The sequence below is a fragment of the Hakea prostrata genome, chromosome 1 (genome assembly GCF_041222555.1).
Source record: "Hakea prostrata isolate BN-2017 chromosome 1, UWA_Hpros_2, whole genome shotgun sequence".
Classification (NCBI taxonomy): domain Eukaryota; kingdom Viridiplantae; phylum Streptophyta; class Magnoliopsida; order Proteales; family Proteaceae; genus Hakea; species Hakea prostrata.
This window is the reverse complement of record NC_142600.1, coordinates 4,390,576-4,410,989: the sequence shown is the minus strand read 5'-3', so window position 1 is coordinate 4,410,989 and position 20,414 is coordinate 4,390,576. Positions and strand designations below refer to the sequence as shown.

General features: G+C 38.1%; 4 protein-coding genes across 7 annotated transcripts; 3 read left to right on the top strand and 1 right to left on the bottom strand.

Annotated features, from left to right (window-relative positions):
* Nucleotides 1-223: 223 nt before the first annotated feature.
* LOC149026825 (Cupredoxin superfamily protein) lies at nt 224-3,296 on the bottom strand. The gene is made up of 5 exons (XM_089145911.1): nt 2,608-3,296; nt 2,408-2,500; nt 2,014-2,226; nt 1,695-1,883; nt 224-1,588 (listed from the first exon to the last, which is right to left on the bottom strand). Exons 1-5 carry the CDS (start codon nt 2,896-2,898, stop codon nt 632-634), a joined length of 1,743 nt encoding a protein of 580 aa, XP_089002037.1. The 5' UTR covers nt 2,899-3,296; the 3' UTR covers nt 224-631.
* Nucleotides 3,297-5,065: 1,769 nt separating this feature from the next.
* On the top strand, nt 5,066-5,464 carry LOC149026824 (uncharacterized). Its single transcript, XM_089153761.1, has one exon. It carries the CDS (start codon nt 5,066-5,068, stop codon nt 5,462-5,464), a length of 399 nt encoding a protein of 132 aa, XP_089009887.1.
* A 4,170-nt stretch (nt 5,465-9,634) lies between these two features.
* On the top strand, nt 9,635-11,222 carry LOC149026823 (uncharacterized). The gene is made up of 3 exons (XM_089145899.1): nt 9,635-10,125; nt 10,493-10,568; nt 10,721-11,222. Exons 1-3 carry the CDS (start codon nt 9,763-9,765, stop codon nt 10,852-10,854), a joined length of 573 nt encoding a protein of 190 aa, XP_089002025.1. The 5' UTR covers nt 9,635-9,762; the 3' UTR covers nt 10,855-11,222.
* A 1,550-nt stretch (nt 11,223-12,772) lies between these two features.
* LOC149026822 (uncharacterized) lies at nt 12,773-20,142 on the top strand. Of its 4 annotated transcripts, none has more exons than XR_016173562.1 (3): nt 12,773-14,069; nt 17,868-17,972; nt 18,749-20,142. XR_016173562.1 is itself a non-coding variant. In XM_089156493.1 (2 exons), the coding sequence occupies exon 1, from the start codon at nt 12,944-12,946 to the stop codon at nt 14,066-14,068; it is 1,125 nt and encodes a 374-aa protein (XP_089012619.1). In that variant the 5' UTR covers nt 12,773-12,943; the 3' UTR covers nt 14,069; nt 17,873-20,142. The 4 variants fall into 4 exon arrangements, 2 of the variants coding, with proteins under 2 accessions (XP_089012619.1, XP_089012614.1); XR_016173561.1 differs by having other exon boundaries at nt 18,746-20,142; XM_089156493.1 differs by having other exon boundaries at nt 17,873-20,142.
* The last annotated feature ends 272 nt before the right edge of the window (nt 20,143-20,414 follow it).

Genomic DNA, 20,414 nt, shown 5'->3' with positions numbered 1-20,414 from the left:
CAGTGGCAGTCGGCTTGGAAGATATACATCACATAATACAAGATGCTAGATTGTTGATCTCTAAATTCTCGGATATTCATATTTGTCATACCTTAAGAGAATCTAATAATGTTGTTGATGTCCATCTCATGCTTTTTTTCGGCAAACTCTCTTAATTCCCCTCCCCCCTTAGGACTATTTTAGTGGATAATTTTTTTTGGGATGAATGTAAAAATTTATTAATTTAAAGAAGAAAAAGGGGTGGGGGGAGAAGGTACAAATAACAGGGCTGAACCCAACAAAGACATCGTAAGAAAGCATCATAAGAAAAAGGAAGGACAATCAAAATCTTTGAATTTCAATGAACTCATCTTTCCACACTCACACACACAAAGAAAAAGAAAGGTTACATGCGTAAAAAGTAATTACAAATAAATTTAAAAAATGCCCTACTTTCCCTTTTCTGTTGGGGGATCTAACGAAGGCTGTGCTCTAGGAGGTTAGCCCAATCCACAGTACTTATGGTCTCATGGTAGATTAATTTCGTGTGATTGATCTCCAAAGTGCCTTGGACATCTTTGTATATACGAGAACATATAATGCTACCTTGTATATATATCCCATGTAGGTGATGGAATTAAAAGCTAGTAGATCAAGGCCTAATAGATGATTTGGTTTCACCACAACCCATGATTGATGTGGGAAGCTTTCCAACCCTCTCCACACCTTCTTCAAACACCACACCCATTCCCATATAAAAATGTGATTCAATATGACAATGGAAAGCCCAGACACCTGGATTATCCGCTCGAAATCTCAATGCAGTCCATCCGTAAGTGTGTAGAGGGACAGTGTTCTTCATGATCGGATTGACGAGATTGAAATTCTTTGGATCATTCACTGAATCAAACTTCCCTTTTCCATAACCCAGAACCCAAAAATCATGTCCATGGAGATGCCACGGATGTGTCTCACTGTTGTTAGGATTCATGGTGTTTCCATTTTGCAGGATAATATCTACAGTGGAATTGAACTTCAACCTGTAGATAGCATTGGTGGTTGTGGCATTAGGGTTCTTGGGGATGCTATAGATGTCATAACCTGTAGAGTTGTAATTCTCTGGTGGTGGATTCTGGTCGAACACATGAGTCCAGTTGTTCTTGAGTGCAATGAGATATGGAGTAGTGGGTAAGGTGAAGGAGACATTGTTGACTGCCCATTTCTTGTAGCCATTTATTTGATTTTGGGTATTGAGGAAAGTGATCACTCTGTCTGAAGTCTGAGGTGGTGACTCAATGTAACCTTGGCGTGCTTTGATGGCGAGAGACTGAGCCATCCGGTAATCGCTGTCATTCCAAAGGGGCCCAGTTGGAGGAGCTGTCGAAGGCGACTTTCGGGGATGATTTGGGTAGTAATTGAAGATGCCAAGCCCAGTTGGTGTCTGAGGCTTACGGCCGATCACATTTACAGCTGCCCAGTAATTCCTTGAAGAATTTTGATCTGCTTTCACAAGAACTGAGTATGTCTCTCCTGAGTAAATATTTAGATTCTTTATAACAAAGGGCTCAACATAACTTCCATCAGTTTCCACCACCGTCATGTTATGTCCCTGTAGAACAAAAGCCAATAGTATTTTCAGACTCAAATATGGGTCATAATCTTGGAATTTTTTGCTTCTGGTAATGCAATTCATGGAAGAATATTGGGCTCTTTACCTCTATTTCAAAATTCAGTGCTGATAGAGAAGTCAAGCTTGAAATTCTTAGTCGATATGTCTTCCCTGGAACTACTGTCATGACGTAAGGAGAGCAGTCTGGATTTGTGGCATTACAGAGACCAGCTTCTAAACTTGAAGAAGACAGAACAGAGCAGTTGTATCTTCCTCTTCCTTGTATCAGTAGAGACTGGAACAGAGTCAAGGGAGAGAGAATTAATAAACTCATGGTGGTGTCTTGCGTATTGCACATCATATATATGTTTGATTTAAGTAAGAACTTGCAGGGATGGAAATGAACGCAAGTAAAAAATATATACCTGAGGCTCCCCAACCCAAACAAAGGGTATTGAAGACAAGCCTGTGGCCTGTTCATAGGTGCTCTGGTGGTACCAGTCGTTTAGGTTTATGCTTCTATCATAGTCATAAGAGAAGGGCTCTGCAACTCCATCAGGAAGGGAAACTTTTATCGAGCCATACAATCCAGCTTCTCTTTGCATTCCATAATGGGCATGGTATAGGTAAGTTCCAGCCTGCAACGTGAGAGATAAGATTGTATACATGAGTTTTGAAATGGTGGAACTCTGAATCTATACATTTTCTCAATTGGGCATCAGTTTGACTGAAACAGAGAGATACAAACTAGTATTGCTAGAACAAATTTCGAAGACATCAAGAACGAGTTAAAAGTCAACCAACTTAGCCATAACTTACTCTATCAACTACATATTTGTAAGTATGAATCTCCCCTGGAGATATAGGACATTGAGTAATTCCTTCAGTTCCGTCACTCCATGGAGTTCCGATCTGAACAAATTAAAAGCATATATCAGCAAGCTGAGCAGATCCTTGGAAGGATCTCAAAATTAATAAGTTTGAAACAAGAGGAAGTACTCAGTGAACTGGAATCAAACCTGTCGAATCCCATGCCAGTGGATTGCCACATTTTCTGTAAGTAAACTGTTCTTAAGCTCAACAATGACGGTATCTCCTTGTTGTGCAATGATGGACGGACCAGGTGTCTGGCCATTAATGCTGATCGCTAACTTCTTGTAGCAATCCAGGGATTTGTACTCATACTTAACCTCCCACCTGTAGCGGCGGATTTTAGCTTCAACTGTTGGAATCGTTAACACAGAGCCTACAAGAGCAATCAAAAGAAACAACCCAATTGGAAGCTTTGAGCAATGGAAGGGGTTGATCATCCTGTGAATACACAGATAGGATATTTTAGTTCTTAATTTCTGCGTTATAATTACTCCAACTCTCGTTTTATTACCAGATTTTTAGTGATCATGAACTCCAAAAGTCAATTGTTTAGTCTGGTCAAGTCGCTTACTGGGACAACGCGCAGAATATGCCTTAAATTCTTTTAAAATGTGTATATGAACTAAGGAACCATGAATTTAGTATGAACATGAACTTCTACAGAAAGAAAAGAAAAAAAAAAAAAAAAAACGAAAAAACAGAAATATAAGTATGAACATAATGAAGAAAACGTGTTGAAGCTGCAAAAGGAAAAAATGAATCCCCTTAGCCCCACCCACGTCTTCAATCTTCAAACACACTTGACAAATACAGAGAATTGGATCGGGAAGCACGTCGGTGTTTAATTATTTACTCGTTACGTTAAAGCACGGCAATGCATATTTATGTATCCAGAATGATTGAACATCTCAACCGTTCGATAGGAATACAAAATCACCGAAAAGAGTTGACAATTCAAGACTTTAAAGTGCTCAGATAATCAAATTGGAAAGCACGTCTATGCTCAACCACTCTGATGAGTAGATTCAACTCGTCTGCTATGAAAAAATAATAATAAAATATTATTTTCTAATATAAGAGACAAGATTAGTTGTTAATTTTCTATAATTTGTTCCTTGATTTACGGGAACCCCAGTTGGGTAGAAGCAGAAGGAAACTGGCCTGCTCCAGTTGCTGCATTAATTTCCTTTAAGAAAGGTTCTGTTTCGTCGCGTATAATTAACAATAATCTGGATTGAAGAGTCTAATTAATGGTGCAATCAACACTCTAAACTAACTTAATCATATCTCTAATAATAGACAAATCGGGGAATGATTGGCATCTTGATCTTTTAAAATAAACATTTCGATGTGGGATTTCTTTTTAAACAAGAAGTTTGGTGGTTATTTATTTATTTATTTTTATGGAAAGAATAAGAATCAAAGGAAAAATAAAAATAAAAGTCAAAATTGTTAGTCATTATTTTAAAAAGCTTTAAAGTTTAAGTGAGGTTCCTAAATGTTTGACTGTCCCTCATGGTTGACTAACTAATTAGTGAGAAGCTGTGCAAACTGCAAAGATATTAAAAATAACAACTTTGGATTTTTTTCTTCTTTGCTTTTTATACAACATTTAGTAACAAATTTGGAAGTTTCATTATTCGGTGGTACATCTTATTTTCAATTTATTTAAGATATTTATCTTATATTAAAATTGTAACGAGTAGAATTACGGAGAAGGTCAGTTAGGGACAGTAGCAAGCATAAGAACAAAGTCAACCCATTCCAACCTAATCTTCTTAGAGCTAGATTGGGCTTAGGTTGACTTACTAGGATTCAAATTTAGGTGCTTAGTGAAGATCATGGTGAAAATAAGCTTAGCTAAGAGAATTCAGGTCGAGATTGAATTTTCAAATGTTTGATCTGGCTCATATCTATTGCAATTATAATAAAATACATGTTCAGAGTACCTTTCATCCTGATGATTCAAAAGAAATTTTGAAAATCAAATTGGGTTTGTTTCAATTGGAAGATCATCAAGTTTGGGGTCCAAGTAAGAATGGGGTTTACTCAACAAAATCAGCATATCACCACTTATGTAACCTTAAGGAGCATGAACAAGAAGAGTCTATAGTGAGTAATATCCCAGTCCAATTGTGGAGGAATGTTTGGGCTTGCAATGCCCCTCCAAAGGTGAGAAGCTTTATTTGGAGAGCCTGTCATTTTGCACTTAGCACCGGAGTAAATCTAAAAAGAAGAGGTTTACTGAGAGATGCGACCTGTCAAAGATGTGGGCAAATTGAGGAGTCCGAGGATCATCTATTTTTGGAGTGCCCGTTTGCTAGATCGGTATGGTTCGGCTCTACTTTCTCCTATGCCCCCCCACCAATAGCACCACAACTTCGGCTTTATGTTATGGATTGGATGAAGTTGAATTGGCCAGGTGAAAAGCAAGGTCATCGAGCGGGGCTAGCAGCCTTGATTTGTTGGCAACTATGGCTATCAAGAAATGAATTAATCTTCCAAGGGAAACAAACCTCTCCACAAGATGTAGTACGAGAGCAGAGGCCCAATTTGCTTGAGGTATGTAACTTCAAGTACTTATCTTCTCGCCCTTCAATAGCAATGGAAGCAAAGAAATGCAAAATACAGCATTGGCTCCCTCCTTCAAGGGAATATGTGAAGCTCAACTCAGATGCATCTTGGTTGAACTCTAAAGGTGGATTGGGTTTCATTATAAGGAATTCTAGAGGTGAACAATTGGCTGCAGTCTCTATTCCTACTGATTTTTCTGAGGTGATTGAAGGTGAGGCCATGGCATTAAGAGAAGGACTTCTTCAATGTCTAGGTGAAGGCTTTTGGTGGGTGAAAGCGGAGGTGGATTGCCAACCCTTAGCCAACTTCGTCAATGGTATAGCGGAGGTTCCTATATCCATTCACAATGTGGTTAAGGACATCAATTTCTTGGCCTCTAAATTCTTAGATTGTGTGTTTGTTTTTTCTCCAAGGGAGACTAACCTTTAGGTGCTGGACTCCCCGGCTAGGATGGTCGTCTCTGTGCGGGGGAGTTCATTGGCCAAGGTCCACTTCTTGGTTATCCAAGCTTTGTAACTCGGATGTTTGTGCTTCTTTGGTTGAATGAATTTGAATTACCAAAAAAAAAAAAAAAAAAAAATAATATTTTTTTTTTTTTTTGTTTTTTTTGTTTTATTCTGAATCATTTCTTTCATATGAATTTTAAAACATATTTTTAACCAAAAAAACATCTCTAAATAGAAATTTGAATTATATTATTTGTTGTTTTGCCCACAAATCATGGGTTTCCATGCTTCCTTGTAAGTTACAATCTTGATTTATGGTTCAATTTGGACTGAGTCATAAGGTGAACGTAACACTCAAACTTCTCTTATATTATCAAGTGGATGATAATCTTGAGTTGGGATCCTCGGTGAAATTGACGTTGAAACTTTGCTTACGTTATCAAGTAAATAATCTCGTATTAGAATCTTTACACTCGTTGATAAACGATTGCATGTGGTCCCTTTTCATCCCCTCACTTATGATTTATGCTTAGAATTGGACCCCTCTTTAAATGTGTCGTAGCAAAATGCATGTGAGAGGAGCATAATCCCATGTGATTGAATTTTCAAATGATTAACACCTGGAAAACCGGCTTACCAAGTGGGGGTTTGCCGAGATATATCAGCCCACATTTCAGCTTGTAAGGCTTCAATATGGGACTAACCGTAACATTACCCCACTCTTATAAGACGACCTCCTCGTCGGCCCACTCTAGGCAGCTCCGCTCCGGCGGTGGAGTTTTTCCCCATTCCGAGCAGCCCTTCTCCTAGGTCGCCTCTCTCGAGTAAGCCATCCGGTAGGTCGGACCAATGATATGACATCGGTTCCACACCACCTACAAAACCGACTTACCAAGTGGGGGTTTACCAAGATATATCAGCGCACATTTCAGCTATGAGCATTCACAGTTGAGATTGGATTTTCAAATGTTTGCCCTAGCTTGTTCCTATTGGAAGTACGGTAAAATAGTAAAATACATTCTTGGGTTCATTTATTCCGAAACATTTCTTCATATGAATTTTAAAACACATTTTAACTATAAAAACATCTTTGAATAGAAAATTAAATTAAATTATCTGTTGCTTTGCCCACAAATCATGGGTTTTTCATGTTTTCTTGTAAGTTACAACTTTAATCTATAATTCAATTTGGACCGAGTCACAAGGTGTAAGTGACCCTCAAACTTCTTTTATATTATCAAGTAGATAATCTTGACTTGGGATCCGTGAAATTGTCACTGAAGTTTCTCTCATATTATCAAGTAAATACGCTCATATTGGGATTCTTTACACTCATTGGTTAAGGACTAATTTTTTTTACGTCCTTCCACCAATATTTAAGTGGGGACTTCACTTCAAATTTATTTTTAGAATTAGGCCCCTTTAGGCCCAGATCCTTTTGGAGTTCAGAGTAAATCTGGACTATTGAGTGAAGCGTTTATTCAACGGTCTACATATGATCTGGACCCCAAGTTGAATATGGTCCGGAGTAGTGCTGCTTCCAAGCACGATCCCCCTATGTGTGTCGTACAGAAACGTGAGAGGAGCATAATGCTCTATCTCAAAGAGTGGATGATCTAGATTCTATAGTTTTTAATCATAAATTGTTTGATAAAAATCAATGCTTTCTGTTTTCTCTATTCAATCTTTTTTTTTTGGATTTTTGGATTTTTTTGGGTGCACCACGATTACATCCTCAAGGGAGATTTTATATATATAATTAATGCCGCCGAATGGAAAAGTTGGGCCTTTAATCGCTTTACTAACTCATCATTGGCACAATTAGAAGACTTGTGTTTCAAGATACAGTGGAACAAGTACTGAAACCATTAATCCTGAGGTTTGGATGAGTTGTATATTGGCCCATCTTAGGCCAGATGTCGAACGTTTCTGGATAGGATGGGCTTTCTGGGCCTAGCTTAAGCCCATCCATTGATTTTCTCGGACTTCGCACTTTTTAATTAGTTGAAAATGTCACATATTCGTAGTTGAAAATAAAATAACATAGGATTTGTTTGATTAAAGGGAATTCTCTTCTTTTTCTTTTCTGGTAATTGATAAGGAGATTTCAAGAGAAGAGATGAGAAATTTTGTAATCGCTACTTTACTCTCCATTATTTAATTATTAAATTTAACTGTATTTTACATTTAGATCCAAATCCCTTCGAACATTTTGGTTGGAGATTTGTTGGTGATTTCAAAATGTTCACCATTTTCGAATTATTGTTAAATCAATTTACACAAAATTACTATTACTTCTTTAACGCAAAAACATTTATTGACACGACAAAGCAAAGCTGAAACGAGTATGGTGACGGTTTTAAATGTTTACGTCCCCATCTTTACCCATTTTAGCGGTTCCAGAGACCAGAAGTAATGGGTTTTTGGTTTTGTGCTCTCATGGGTATCTTTCACATTCAATTATGGAGAAGTAATGGGTTTTTGGGTTTGTGCTCATGAGTATCTTTCACATTCAATTATGAGAGGTCCACTGTTACTTCTAGCTTCGGCATTGCAGAGGATTTGAACCCATGATGGTTGGGATGATTTGATTTATTTGGGTCGGTTTAAGCTGAAAAAGAAATTTAATTGGTCTTAAATATTTATCTGATAGGAATGTCAATTTTGGTGAGATCCTCCACCAAAAAGGTATGGAGATGGTGACACATCACAATATCAAATGAAGGGGCTGCGACAGTTCACAGTAAAAAGGTTAGAGAGAGAGAGAGAGAGAGAGAGAAAAACTGGTGAGGAAGTAAAGAGAAACCCTTGCTAGTTATTGTGAGAAAAGAGAAATATTGAGCCCAGATGGTACATACATTGCAGTGTGTGAAGAGGTAGGTAGATGTGTCTGCCTTTCCTCTTCTTGATTGCAAACATGTTCAGATGAAGTAAATCGTTGTTGCATTGGTAGTTGGATAGATAAATATACAATGTGGTCCCTGATTCCCTTTGCAAGAGGAACCTACACAGAGAGAAAAGAAGAACTCGAAGTTTTCATGGCAGGAATCACATTGCTGGGGCAGTACTGCTGGTAAGATAGAGTTCTGAAGTACTTGTGTAGCATGAACAGTGATGGAGACTTCTTTTCTTCTTCTCTCTTAGTGTGTACCTATCTCACAGTAAAGTTACTGTTTTTGTTTGAACTTTTATGGATTAAATGCACATTAATCCACAGCACTGTGCTGCCAACGGTTGAACGTCCCTCTCACTTTCAACCAATGGGCCCTTTAATTAGGAGAGAGAGAGAGTCGTTCATGGTTTTTCAATCCTGAAGCAAACTGATCACATACAAGTAAGAGAACAGAACAACCATTGATCAAATTTTAATCTTTCAAGATAGAATCATCAACTGCTGTGTGCAGAACTTCACAGAGAGTTCAGAGTGTTTGGCATGCATCAGGAACTGTGATGATCCCATGGTTCTGGAGCTTTAATTCCTTTTTGATCTAACAGAATTGGTTGATTGGCTTCGCTAGCTCCTCCCAGTTGCACATGATAAGCATTTTGCAACCTGATTGTATTGGTATCTCGATCATGTTCACCTGGTTAGAATTGAATTATATCCAGAAAGTGCATTAATTAGTTTCTTGATAGAGATATAGGAGAGTGACGGGTAACAGCTGAAGCAGGACTATAAAGAAAGAAAGCTTCAGTTACCATATTTTGCTAATGCAAGAAACCGAATCTTATAGTATTTAATCTTACTTATTGCCATTCTTAACTCAATTTCCTTCTCTCCTCCCTCTGTAGTTCTTTACGTCTTACCCATTTTTGTCTTTGTGTTCTTTGTTCCATACTTCCATTGACCATCTCTTTCAGTTTTACTAGTCTTTCGCTTTCTCTCTCTACAAGGTTTGAACATTGTAGTAGGAGAACCCTAATTAATTATGACCGTAACCATCCCTCGTTCACAACATTGATGTGTATTTATGAGAATGTTTATGCTTCATAAACTGCACTGCATGAACATGATTCTGAGTTATGGAAATAAAAGGGTAGTTTAGTCAATTCATAGGAGCACCGGCAACTGTGTTGTTCCTCATCTGTCTCAGCTTTGTCGTCTATTATCAGGTTATGTTTGCATCACCCAGTGTTAGCTGGGTCATAAAGAACGCATGTTTCCACCATTTTGCTTCACTCCTTCTTGGCTAACTCATTATCTTCCTTCAAACTTCTACTCTCTACGTTCTCTTTCTTCCTTCTTCAACTAACCCCAACTCTCTCACTATTCACTAAACCATGAACACGAAGAAAGGCAAGAAGGTGAGAGGCTTCATGTGCCAGTCACAGGCAGCAACGGCAATTTGCATCACCGGAGACGCACGGTCAGTTATAGTGCCGAGGATGAAGCAGGACAGATTGTCGGCGGGGCGTAGCAATCATGCCATGTTCATCAGTTCATCATCATCATCTTCTTCCAAGTACACTCGCCTCGTTGAGTCTCAGAGGTTCTCTCCCTGCCCAGTTGATGATTATCCCCTGATAACTTGGCCATCAATGCCATTATCATCTTCCTTCCTCAGAGATCGAGGACGAGAACAAAACCCATCTTCTGCTGCTTGCACTTCTCTTACTTCATCCACCTCAAAACCCATCTTTCAGGTAATCAATCAAGTCACATTTAAACAGTGCCCACATCATCAGGTCTTGATCACATTATAAACAAACGTATACCTGGAATAATAGTACTCTTTTTTTTCTTTTTCTGGTAATAGAAATAATAGTACTCCATTAACTTTCAATCTTAAAAACCCAGAATCCTTTCGTCTCTCTTCTATAACATACATGACACTTTGCTCTAGAGTCCCAGTCATACAGTAATATGTAGCTTTACATACGTTTTCCCTTGTAGAGTATAAGTTGCATACGTTTTCAACATCATATATATTAACTGCAGTTCATCTTCTTCTTCATCATTATCTCCAAAGTTTTATTTTTGCGAGGAACTATAAGCTTATACTGTATGCAGGTGGTAGTTATGAGAGTTTCCCTTCACTGTCAAGGATGTGCTGGAAAGGTGAAGAAACATTTGTCTAAGATGGAAGGTAACTTAGTTACTTTTGTTCTCTTTTTGCATTATAAATTATCAACAGTTCACAGGCACCGACTGTCCTTTGAGGCGAATTTATGTATCACACCCAACCTTCTTAATTTACTTGCTAAATTAAGATTACAAAATTGTGATATTATGTTGTAGGGGTGACATCTTTCAGTATAGATTTGGAGTCCAAGAGGGTAACTGTGATGGGACATGTGTCACCCGTGGGAGTTCTGGAGAGCATATCAAAGGTGAAGAAAGCAGAGTTCTGGGGTTCTAAAGAAGAGCATTAGGGTTCTGTGTTTGATTCAGCAAAAGGGATTTGAATCAAATGATTTTAAAGTTTTCAACTTGGGTGGTCCATAAAATGGGGACTTTTTGGTGGATGAGATGATGAGAATGTTGGGTGGTGAACTTATGGGCTCCTGAGTGTGCAATTAAATGGACAATATGAGAAAGCTGTGGAGACTTAGCTGGAGATGTACGTAGTTGGCAATAGGTCTGTTTGGTATTTTATAGCTATATCTGGTATTATTGGTTCTGTAATTCTGGGAAAACAAATTCAAATATTTTTGCTTTTTTTAATGCTCAGCTTGTCATGGTCATTGCAATGCTGCTCGCTCTTGGTTAATTCAGGTTTTCCTATTTTAAGATCTGATTCATGTTTGGCGATTAACGTTCTGTTTGCTTTCATCACTTTTGCCAACCATCGTAGTTCATGCCTGGACATAATTGAACCTTTTCTTCCACATTTATTGGGTTCCTTTAAAAAATATAATAATTGATAAATGTCTATCAGCCGATGTAGTTGAAAAATAAATGAAGAGAAAATAAGTTAGGCATCATTTGATCCACTGTGCTACACAACATGCAACCATTTTTGTTGTTTGAACCTCATTTTGGACTTATTTCTAGTGATCAGTAATGGGTTTTACATTTGAGATACAAATGGATAGTAGAAAACAACTAATTAAGTTATCTTGTTGAAGGTGAATCCAATTGTATCGACTTGAAAATTAATAATAATAATAATAATAATAAAAATACTTAAAAACTACCAAGATATTATCTAAGTTTCTCTACTGGATATCAGTTCCATTCATTTGCATTCCTGATTTACGATGACGAGGCTCAAAAAATGTTGTTGCTATTGTCATATATGTAAGGTTCTTCGACATTATCTCTTACCGAGTTGCAAGTTTACTCAAATTGCCTTTCACTCGTGAATTTTATTCATCAGGATATTGACTTTATTTTTTTTTTGGAGCCATCGCCTCGTTTTAGAGGATATGCTATACTAAGTGCATTAATTTTAGACAATTTCACTAATTCTTTGACACGAAAAGCCTTGTAAGTATTGTATATTACTATTTAAATTGTCTCTGACCCATGGTTGAGGGCTTGTTTGGTTACATGAATTCAGAGATTTGAAATCCCTTGATTCACAAATGAGAGATTTATACCCGTTTGATTGTATGAATCTTAGATTCAAGAAATCTAGGGATTCACATTTTTATATTAAAAGCGTGAATTTGTAGATTTATGGGTATGAGGATGAAATCTAGACCTCTACGATAAAAATGCTAAACATTTGAATCATGAATCCATAAATGTGTTTTCAGAATCTACAAATTTTATTCTAAAGATTCAGGCTAACCAACAGTTAATTTTATGAACTATGACTCCATAAATTTAAAATCTCTAAATTTTTGAAATTTCCAAACTCAGTTCCACCATAGGTGCCTGATGGCTCTCTTTCATCTTAATATATTATTTTTCTACCAAAAGAAAAATTACAATTAAGAGAATTTCAAATGGTGGGTGAAAGAATTAAGATTCAGCTTTACCAACAACGAACCACCATCTTCGGTTCTCTTTCATCTTAATATATTATTTTTCTACCAAAAGAAAAATTACAATAAAGAGAGCTTCAAATGGTGGGTGAACACCCTCTTGGTGCTCGAGTCTAGATCGAACACTCTGCGCTCCTTCGTCGATGGATGTTAACCACAAATTAGAGGGGCTCAAAGGATTAAGGTGATGGAGTTTATTTTTCTTATTGTTTTATTGTTTTTTACATCTACATAAATCTGTGGTTGTAATGTTGTTGGAGTGGATATCCACATTCCCCTGCCCCTCTAAATAATTAAATAAATAAAAATAAAAATTCAGCACATGTTATATTTAATTAAAAAAAGAAAAAAAGAAAAAACTAAACTGGGAATCGGCATGGATCTACTCTGGTGCCGATTCTGACTTTAAAAATTCTGCTACTCGCTTCTATCCCGTTCGTCTTCCCGGGAGATTCTTGCAGTCACTAGCTTCAGCGACTGTGCGCTGCAGAATCTGAAAAGGGAAGAGCGAACTACTGCGCACAACTAGATGGACCAGGAATCACGCGCAGATCAGACCCTAGCGTCTAATTTACAAGCTCTCTCTTTCTCGGATCCGTTAACCAACCAATTCAACTCCTTGAACGATCTCTGCTACGAAATCTCGTCTCTGCAGGATCTAGCTTGTCGTGGTTCGTGGAATTCAATCATGGATAAGGTTTCTCAAACTCGAAAACTTTCTCTCCTCCCAAAACCCCATGAACACTTGATTTACCTCTCTTACAATGTTCTAGCGTTAATGAAACTTCGTAAATTTGAAGATGCAATGGAAGAGCTCGATTCGCTTGAAGACTTCGACAGCCCTCAATACAAGTACGAATCGTATCCTGATCATTACCGGAATCGATCCGGTTCGATGGTTCCTTTTGCGCTACGTTGGCTTCACGCTGATATCCCTTGCAGGTTAGGTAAGCGCCAAGAAACCCTAGATAGATTGTATAGTCTTCTTGATTTTATTCATAAGAAATTGGAGGAGAGGGAATCAAAATCCGTTGACTTCTGTATTAAGCAGTGGAAGAAAAGAGAAGCCTTTCTGGTCAACTCGATCTCCAGTCATCATTTGAGTCATAAAGAGTTCAGTGTATGCTTGACATTGCTCCAGAGTTTACTTGAGGGTGATTCGCCGGACCCTGTCTTGTTGTCGAAGCTGGGATATATACACATGCAGCTAGGAGATCTGGAGAGATCTAAAGTATTGTTCGATCGAGTTGAGAACATGATGAAACAAGGTAATTCTCGGGAGTTTTTGGACGAGGTGCAATTTATTAATCTGGTTAGTCGGAATAAGGCTCTGATTTATTTGGTAGGGAAGGATTATGCATTAGCTGTGAGAGAGTATGAAGAGTGCATTGAGAGATATCCGTCAGATGTGGTAGCAATAAATAACAAGGCTATGTGCTTGATGTATTCCAGGAATCTCTCGGATTCTATCAAGATTTTAGAAAGTGCATTGGAGAGAGTCCCTACGGTGGCTCTCAATGAGAAATTGGTGTTAAATTTGTGTAGCATGTATGAATTGGCTCATATTAACCAAGCTGACGTCAAGAAGTCACTCAGCAATTGGATTGTTCGTGTTGCTCCAGATGATTTTGATTCATCTTGTACTCGAGTTTAAGGTAGTCTCTTTTTGTTTCTTTTTTTCTTCTTTCTTTCATATACGTGTTCTTGTGCAATTGATTTTATCTGCAATTGCAGATGGTAGCAACCATTGAAAATCTATGTTACTGGTGAATGCATTCAAGGTTATTCTTTGAATAATTGTTTTGCTTGTCTACATTCCACATACTCGATGTTAGGACTGATTTGTTATACCGGAATTAGGAGATTTCTTGGTTAGCCATTTCAATATGAAGAAGAAGCTTACTGATTGGACTATAATGGTGATTTTGATTCATTTTGTACTCAAAATCTACTAGGTGTCCTTTATGAATCTTCAACTTCCACAATTTGTTTAAGTTGTTCTCATGTTCACTGAATAGCATGATGTGCATTCGAATTATAGGGCATTGGTTCATCCCTAGACTGATTCATTGTTGGAATTTTATCCTCCTCCTGGATTTTGACTGTCCATTTCTCCATTTCTCCTCCTAGACCTGGTCCATGCTTGTTGTTATAGTTTGATAAGCCTTATATGGGGTCAGTGCCTTCTGCAAGGGGTTTTAAATCCTGCTAAAGCCATTGATCTCATAGCAATCTTCCTATAACCACTCTCTAATGCAGTTTTATTATCCTGGCTGAATCGTAAGGGCCTGACCTGAAACCCAGACTGAAGGAAACCTTAAAAAAGGCAGAGTTAAGAACATAGCCTTACCCCTGCTTTTGCAAATAGGCTGTTTTCAGATCCGAAGGGAACCTGACCTAGGCTATAAGTCTAATGATATTCTGTTTAGTTACTTGGAGGAACTCTTGTACAACAACAACAACAACAACCACAACCACCATCACAACAACAATAACAAGCCTTATCCCAACTAAATGGGGTCCCGTACATGGATCCTTGCCTCCCAAACACCTCTATTTGAGATCATACTAAACACAAGGCCTAAGCCATGCATATCCTTTCTCACCACTTCTCTTAAGGTTATTTTAGGTCTGTCCATAGCTCTTTTAGTTCCTTTAATCTGGATCAAATCACTCCTCCATTCAGGGTCCTTTGAAGGCCTTTGTTGAACGTGGTCGTGCCATGCCACCTGAAACAACTTTCTTGTATCTTATCATTTATTAGAGCTACTTCCAATCCAGCTCTAATATGATCAATCCTTATTTTGTCCTTCCTAGTTTTGCCACTCATCCATCTTAGTTTATCTATATGATGCTTTGTAATTGCTCAACACTGTACACCATTGATGTAAACCCAGGTTTAGGGTTGGATGTCTAGGACCCTCTTTAATAAGAACCAGCAGTGGTTAGGTTTCTAGGTGTTTCGGTTAAGGTTTTTAAAGGTTCTAATACTGTTTGGATATGCTGGAATTGAAGTTCCAGATCTGAATTTGTATTAGAGCTCAAAAACCAGATTTGAAAGGTCAATCCTAGACCAGGTAGGAATAGGGATGGGTTTCGGTCAAGGCTGGGTAAGGGCCAAGGGTTGAATGTGGGTGGAGACTGAACTGCAAACAACTCTGGCTTTAATTTCAGGATTTATCCTAAGGGTTTAAGGGTTAAAATTTGAGGTATAAGAAATCCAGAAAATCTCAGAAAATTCTGCAACTTCCTTACGAAAGAGATGAAGTGCAGGTTTTCCTTAACTCCAGAACTAGGACTGTAATGGGTAAACTGAAGTTAGAAGTCAATCTTATAGGCTAGGCGACTTCATTGAGGGTGGAATGGGGCTGATTTTATGAGGGAATAGATGAATCCTATTAGGGTTAGGACTGAGGACATGGGAAGAAGAAAGAGAAGGGGGAAGGCTACAGCTGCAAGGGGAAGGGTGGGGCTTCACCAGGATTGTAGGGGAAGGGGTAAGGGAAGTATGTGATGGGATTGGGAGTGTAGAACTAGGCCAAACAAGAAAGGGAAGGGACTGCTAGGGTGGTGGACAGAGGGGGAGAGGGTTAGGGTTTGGGTGGGAATATCTTACTTGAAGTTGAAGAGCTGCGAAGTGCTCTCTGTAGAAGGATTGTCTTGGAGATTGAAGGTCTTGAGGTTGAAGAACAATGCACAAATCCAGCCGCAGGTCACTCTTCCAGGGATCCCACGACTTCCCAAGTCTATTTTCTCAAAACTCAATTCATTAATTCATCCAACCTGAAAAATTACATCAAATAACTAGGCTATTTATATCTTCCACTGAACTTTCTAGACTCAATGAATGAATCCCTACTAAATTGGGTTCCAATTACCTACTTGAATAGAACTAACTAATAGACTTCTCTTAAGATAAGGTTCCTAAAATTAGGAAACCCTATCCTCACCTACTAACAACTCCCAACTAACAATCAAAGACCAACATTAACTCAACAATTCACTCCAACAGGAAACAAAAACATAACTATTTTCCTAAAATAAACTGGACTTGGTCAACCAAATATGACTCAATCCAGGGGTAGGAAAATGACCATTCTACCTCTAGATAGAATTTGGCCCCTTTGGTTTAGGTCTTGTTTCGCCCTTCTAGGCTCTTTTGGGGCTGCCTGGGGGGTGGATACATCAACCATACATCATAACTAGTCATATGATGGTCCTAAAGAATTTTTCTGTTGAGCTTTAGAGGAAATTGTCACATAAAACCCTAGATGCACTTCTCCACTTTATCCTTCCTATTTTAATAGTTTGGGAAACATCATACTCTATATTAACTTTTATATTTATGATTGAGCCTAGGTACCTAATATAATCCCTTTCCTGAATCTCCTTGTCATCAAATTGGAGGCACTCTTGTAATTTGGGTTTAATTTTTATTAGAGTTGGATATATAAGAGTCTTTATTCAATTTCCTTGTTTGAAATAGTTTCCAGTTTCGTGTTTCCTTATTAGAGTGAATGTCAGATGGTAGAATCTATATATGCATTCTAATCAGTATCCTCCGAATATAATTGGATATTCATTGATTTGAGTTGCCTTAAGATTCAAGGATTAGCCTTGTGTTTCCTCCTTCTCCTTCCCTTGATTCTCGACTTCTCCTCCAAGGTGTGCATAGATTCTGCAATATGCTGAGTTGATTTCTGTCAATATTATGTAATATTTTTTGAGTTTTGTTCCCAGCCTATAGGATTGTGGGGGAAAGCTGCTGCATCTTGTGCAACTTTCCCTTCAGTCCGTTCTTTGTTCTCTTCTCCATCTAATCTCTTCTCTTCTCTTCTTCTTCTCCTGTCCGCAGTTCTGATCTCACAGGTGTGATATCATGACAACTTTTAGATACCCGATTCCTTGTACCTACAGAATCTGCTGTTTTGTGAAAGCTTGCGATGAGTAGACTTGGAAGTAGGGTTTATTTCCAAGCTCTTGGCTTCTCTGTTCAGTAGATCCTTGTGAGACTAAAGTCTGAAACTCAACGTGGTTTTCCTCTTCCACTATGCTCAGTTGCTGATTACTATAATCTAGTCTTCCTAACCAGTTGGGATCCTATTACTTGCTAACATTAGGACCAGGGTTGACTCACTACCTAAAATGTAATTACCTTGAATTGACATGGAGCTGTCGCTGCTTTGTTCTACCTAACTTGTGGAAGAAGATTGGTTCTTCTTACTGTGATTGAGATCATATTTTCTGAATATTACACAGAAATTGCACTGACATCTTGTTTTATGAATATACACAAAAACCTGCATGTTTTGAAATTTGTTTCCTTTTGCCCCATTATTATGCTTTATCTCCTGAATAATGTGTTGATTTCATTTTGATTTCTTATTTTTCCCAATCTCTAGTTAAAATCTGTTAAGAATTGTGAATGCAAATTTTCTTCTCTTTTCTCCTAGTTAAGAGTTTTGAGGATTGGAGCAGTAAGGGCCTCAACCTGTTTTACTTGGAAGCCGGAATTCGGCCCAGGTCATGGAGTGAAATAACCATTTACGCACATTAAGGTAATGGTCACATGGCAATTTGTCGGCTTCATATTCTTGGCAGTTAGTTTATTCATGCTACTAGAATTCTGCAACTGGATATTACTGTTGACAGTTGGTCTAAAATTTTTTTTGGATTTTTAAAACTAAATAATTATTTTCTCCATGCCAACCAAATAGTCCTATATGTGGTGGATTTTTCTTATATTTTTACATATCCTTGGGGAGAGGGTTTGGTAGGATTGTTGTAATACATTACTTGCTTCTCTTTGCTCTGTTTTTCATGTTGAGGAGTAAGCTTTGATCAAGGACGATTGTTGAATTAAGTCTGTTTCTTTGTCAATGACATGGCTTCTACTTTTCATTTTTATTTAATTTTTTTTTAAAATATCCATTAATCTTTTTTGTGTGCTTATAAACAAGTCACTTCTCTGGAAGCTGGAACCAGCAAGGAATGGATTCAAAATTTTACCTAAGGTAGGGAATAAATTACTATTATGGGGGACTGTCTTAAGGGACTTTCTGTTCTCTTGGCATGGCAACATGTGGCCCACGTTTCTCTATTTTCATTTGATAAGTTTCAGCGGCAATAAAGCCGGGGGAAGATAGATTAGACCTTTGGAAAACTGTGCTAATGACTGGTAGGGAAAAGCTAAATGCATGGTGGAGAATATCATCAATGTGGATCAGGAAATTTCACGTTTTAGTAAACTGCAATGGTTGGATGCCCAGAATCAAGGAAGTGCAGGTATATCAAGGTATTTCCTAACAAGGTTAACTGCCTGTTTGGTCAGCAGGTCTTAGAAATTGATATGTGCAAGTGGGATATGGCCGAGCCCATGAATAACTCCGAGGAAGTGCTTCATGGAGCAGAAGAAGATGTGAACGGGAAATATACAATGATGTCAAGCAGCTTTGACCTCTTGAACTTTTTAATCCTGTTTCTAGCTGTCTGGCATAATTGGAAAGGATGGTTTCTCTGACTCTGGAAATTGATTTAGCTCAACCCATGTACATGAAACTATGATAACTTATAATTCCATTTATAAAACCCCACTAGGTTGAGATAAGGGAGGCTATTACGGCAAGCCCTACCAGCAGCCTGGGGTTGTTGTGTCTGTGCTGGTGAATGATATTTTCCAACAAAATATATATTCTTAGGTTCAAATTCAACATCTCAATAGTCTTAGTCACTCAGGTGCATGGTACTGAACTGTTAAGTGCTTTTCTTTGTCAGTTGGTGAATTCTGTTTTGATTGAACTTGAGGTCAACCATGCAAAATTTCAGCACCAAATTCTAAGTCAACAGAAAGTAGACATCCAATATGAGGATCCTATCTTCAAAATCTCCGTTCACTACAAATGAATGCAACTAGACATCCATCCATATTATAAAACCTGAACTTATGGACTTACATTTGGACTCATCTGCTTCGACCTTTATCTGCTTTCAGAATTTTGTTGATAGTCACGAAAGACAACCAAATGCTTCACCAACCCATCCCTTAAAATTCCATTCAGTGCGATGGAGATCAAGGTTTTAAGAACTAATTGTTTTTTAGCCTATTCCAGAACTTGTTGAGATTTGGGGATTGGATTGTCCAGGTGAAAAGCAGTGTTTGGTAGGATCAGATACTGGATTTTTGTTTTCTGGTGCCAGAACTTACTTTATGATTTGTTTTATGCAACTTCAAGTCCAATAATAAGAGTAGGCGGGCTTCAGCTAAATACCAAACGTGAATTGACATCCCCTCTTTTGCGCGGTTGTCTTTTTCTCTTCTCCCACCAACCAACCTGTGGGTGAAATGTTGAAATCCTCAACTCAAGGAAACTGTCAACTTCTCTATCTACCCTGAGGAGGGAAAAGACGCTTTTACCAAAATAAAAAATAGTTAAATGGATAAAACATTTATGAGATCTTATTGGGTAGATAGGTTCCTACTCTGATGGTTCCATCAGACTTGGGATTTTGGTTGAAATTGTTTTAGTTATGCACATTTACCGTCAAACATAATTTCGGATCGTCCTCGGTTGAAATTTCGATCCGACAAGTCAATTTTTTTGCATGACAGTAATGCACAGACAGAAGCAAGGTCAGGACTTGGGAGACAAGAATCCTTGCATCCAATTCCAATAATTGGTAAAAGGAAGCGACCAGAATCTTTACCCTCAGAAGAAAAGAAAGATTCGACCTGAACGGATCGATCGGACAAAATTCATCGCAAACTCCAGATCCAAATATGGTTCAACCTTTTTATTCCGATTTTTGTCTGAGCGAGTTGACTCACCGTTTCCCGGTTCCGGTTTCCTATGGCTGTGAGTATGTGACCTGTGAGGAAAGAACAATAGCACTCACGAATCCGGATCTTCTCCCCGTCGGGAGAGCACTCTTCCTGACCACAAAATCCGGTGAGTCCCATTGGTGAAAAAGATTATTTTTATAAATTTTTTCTAAAAAATGTT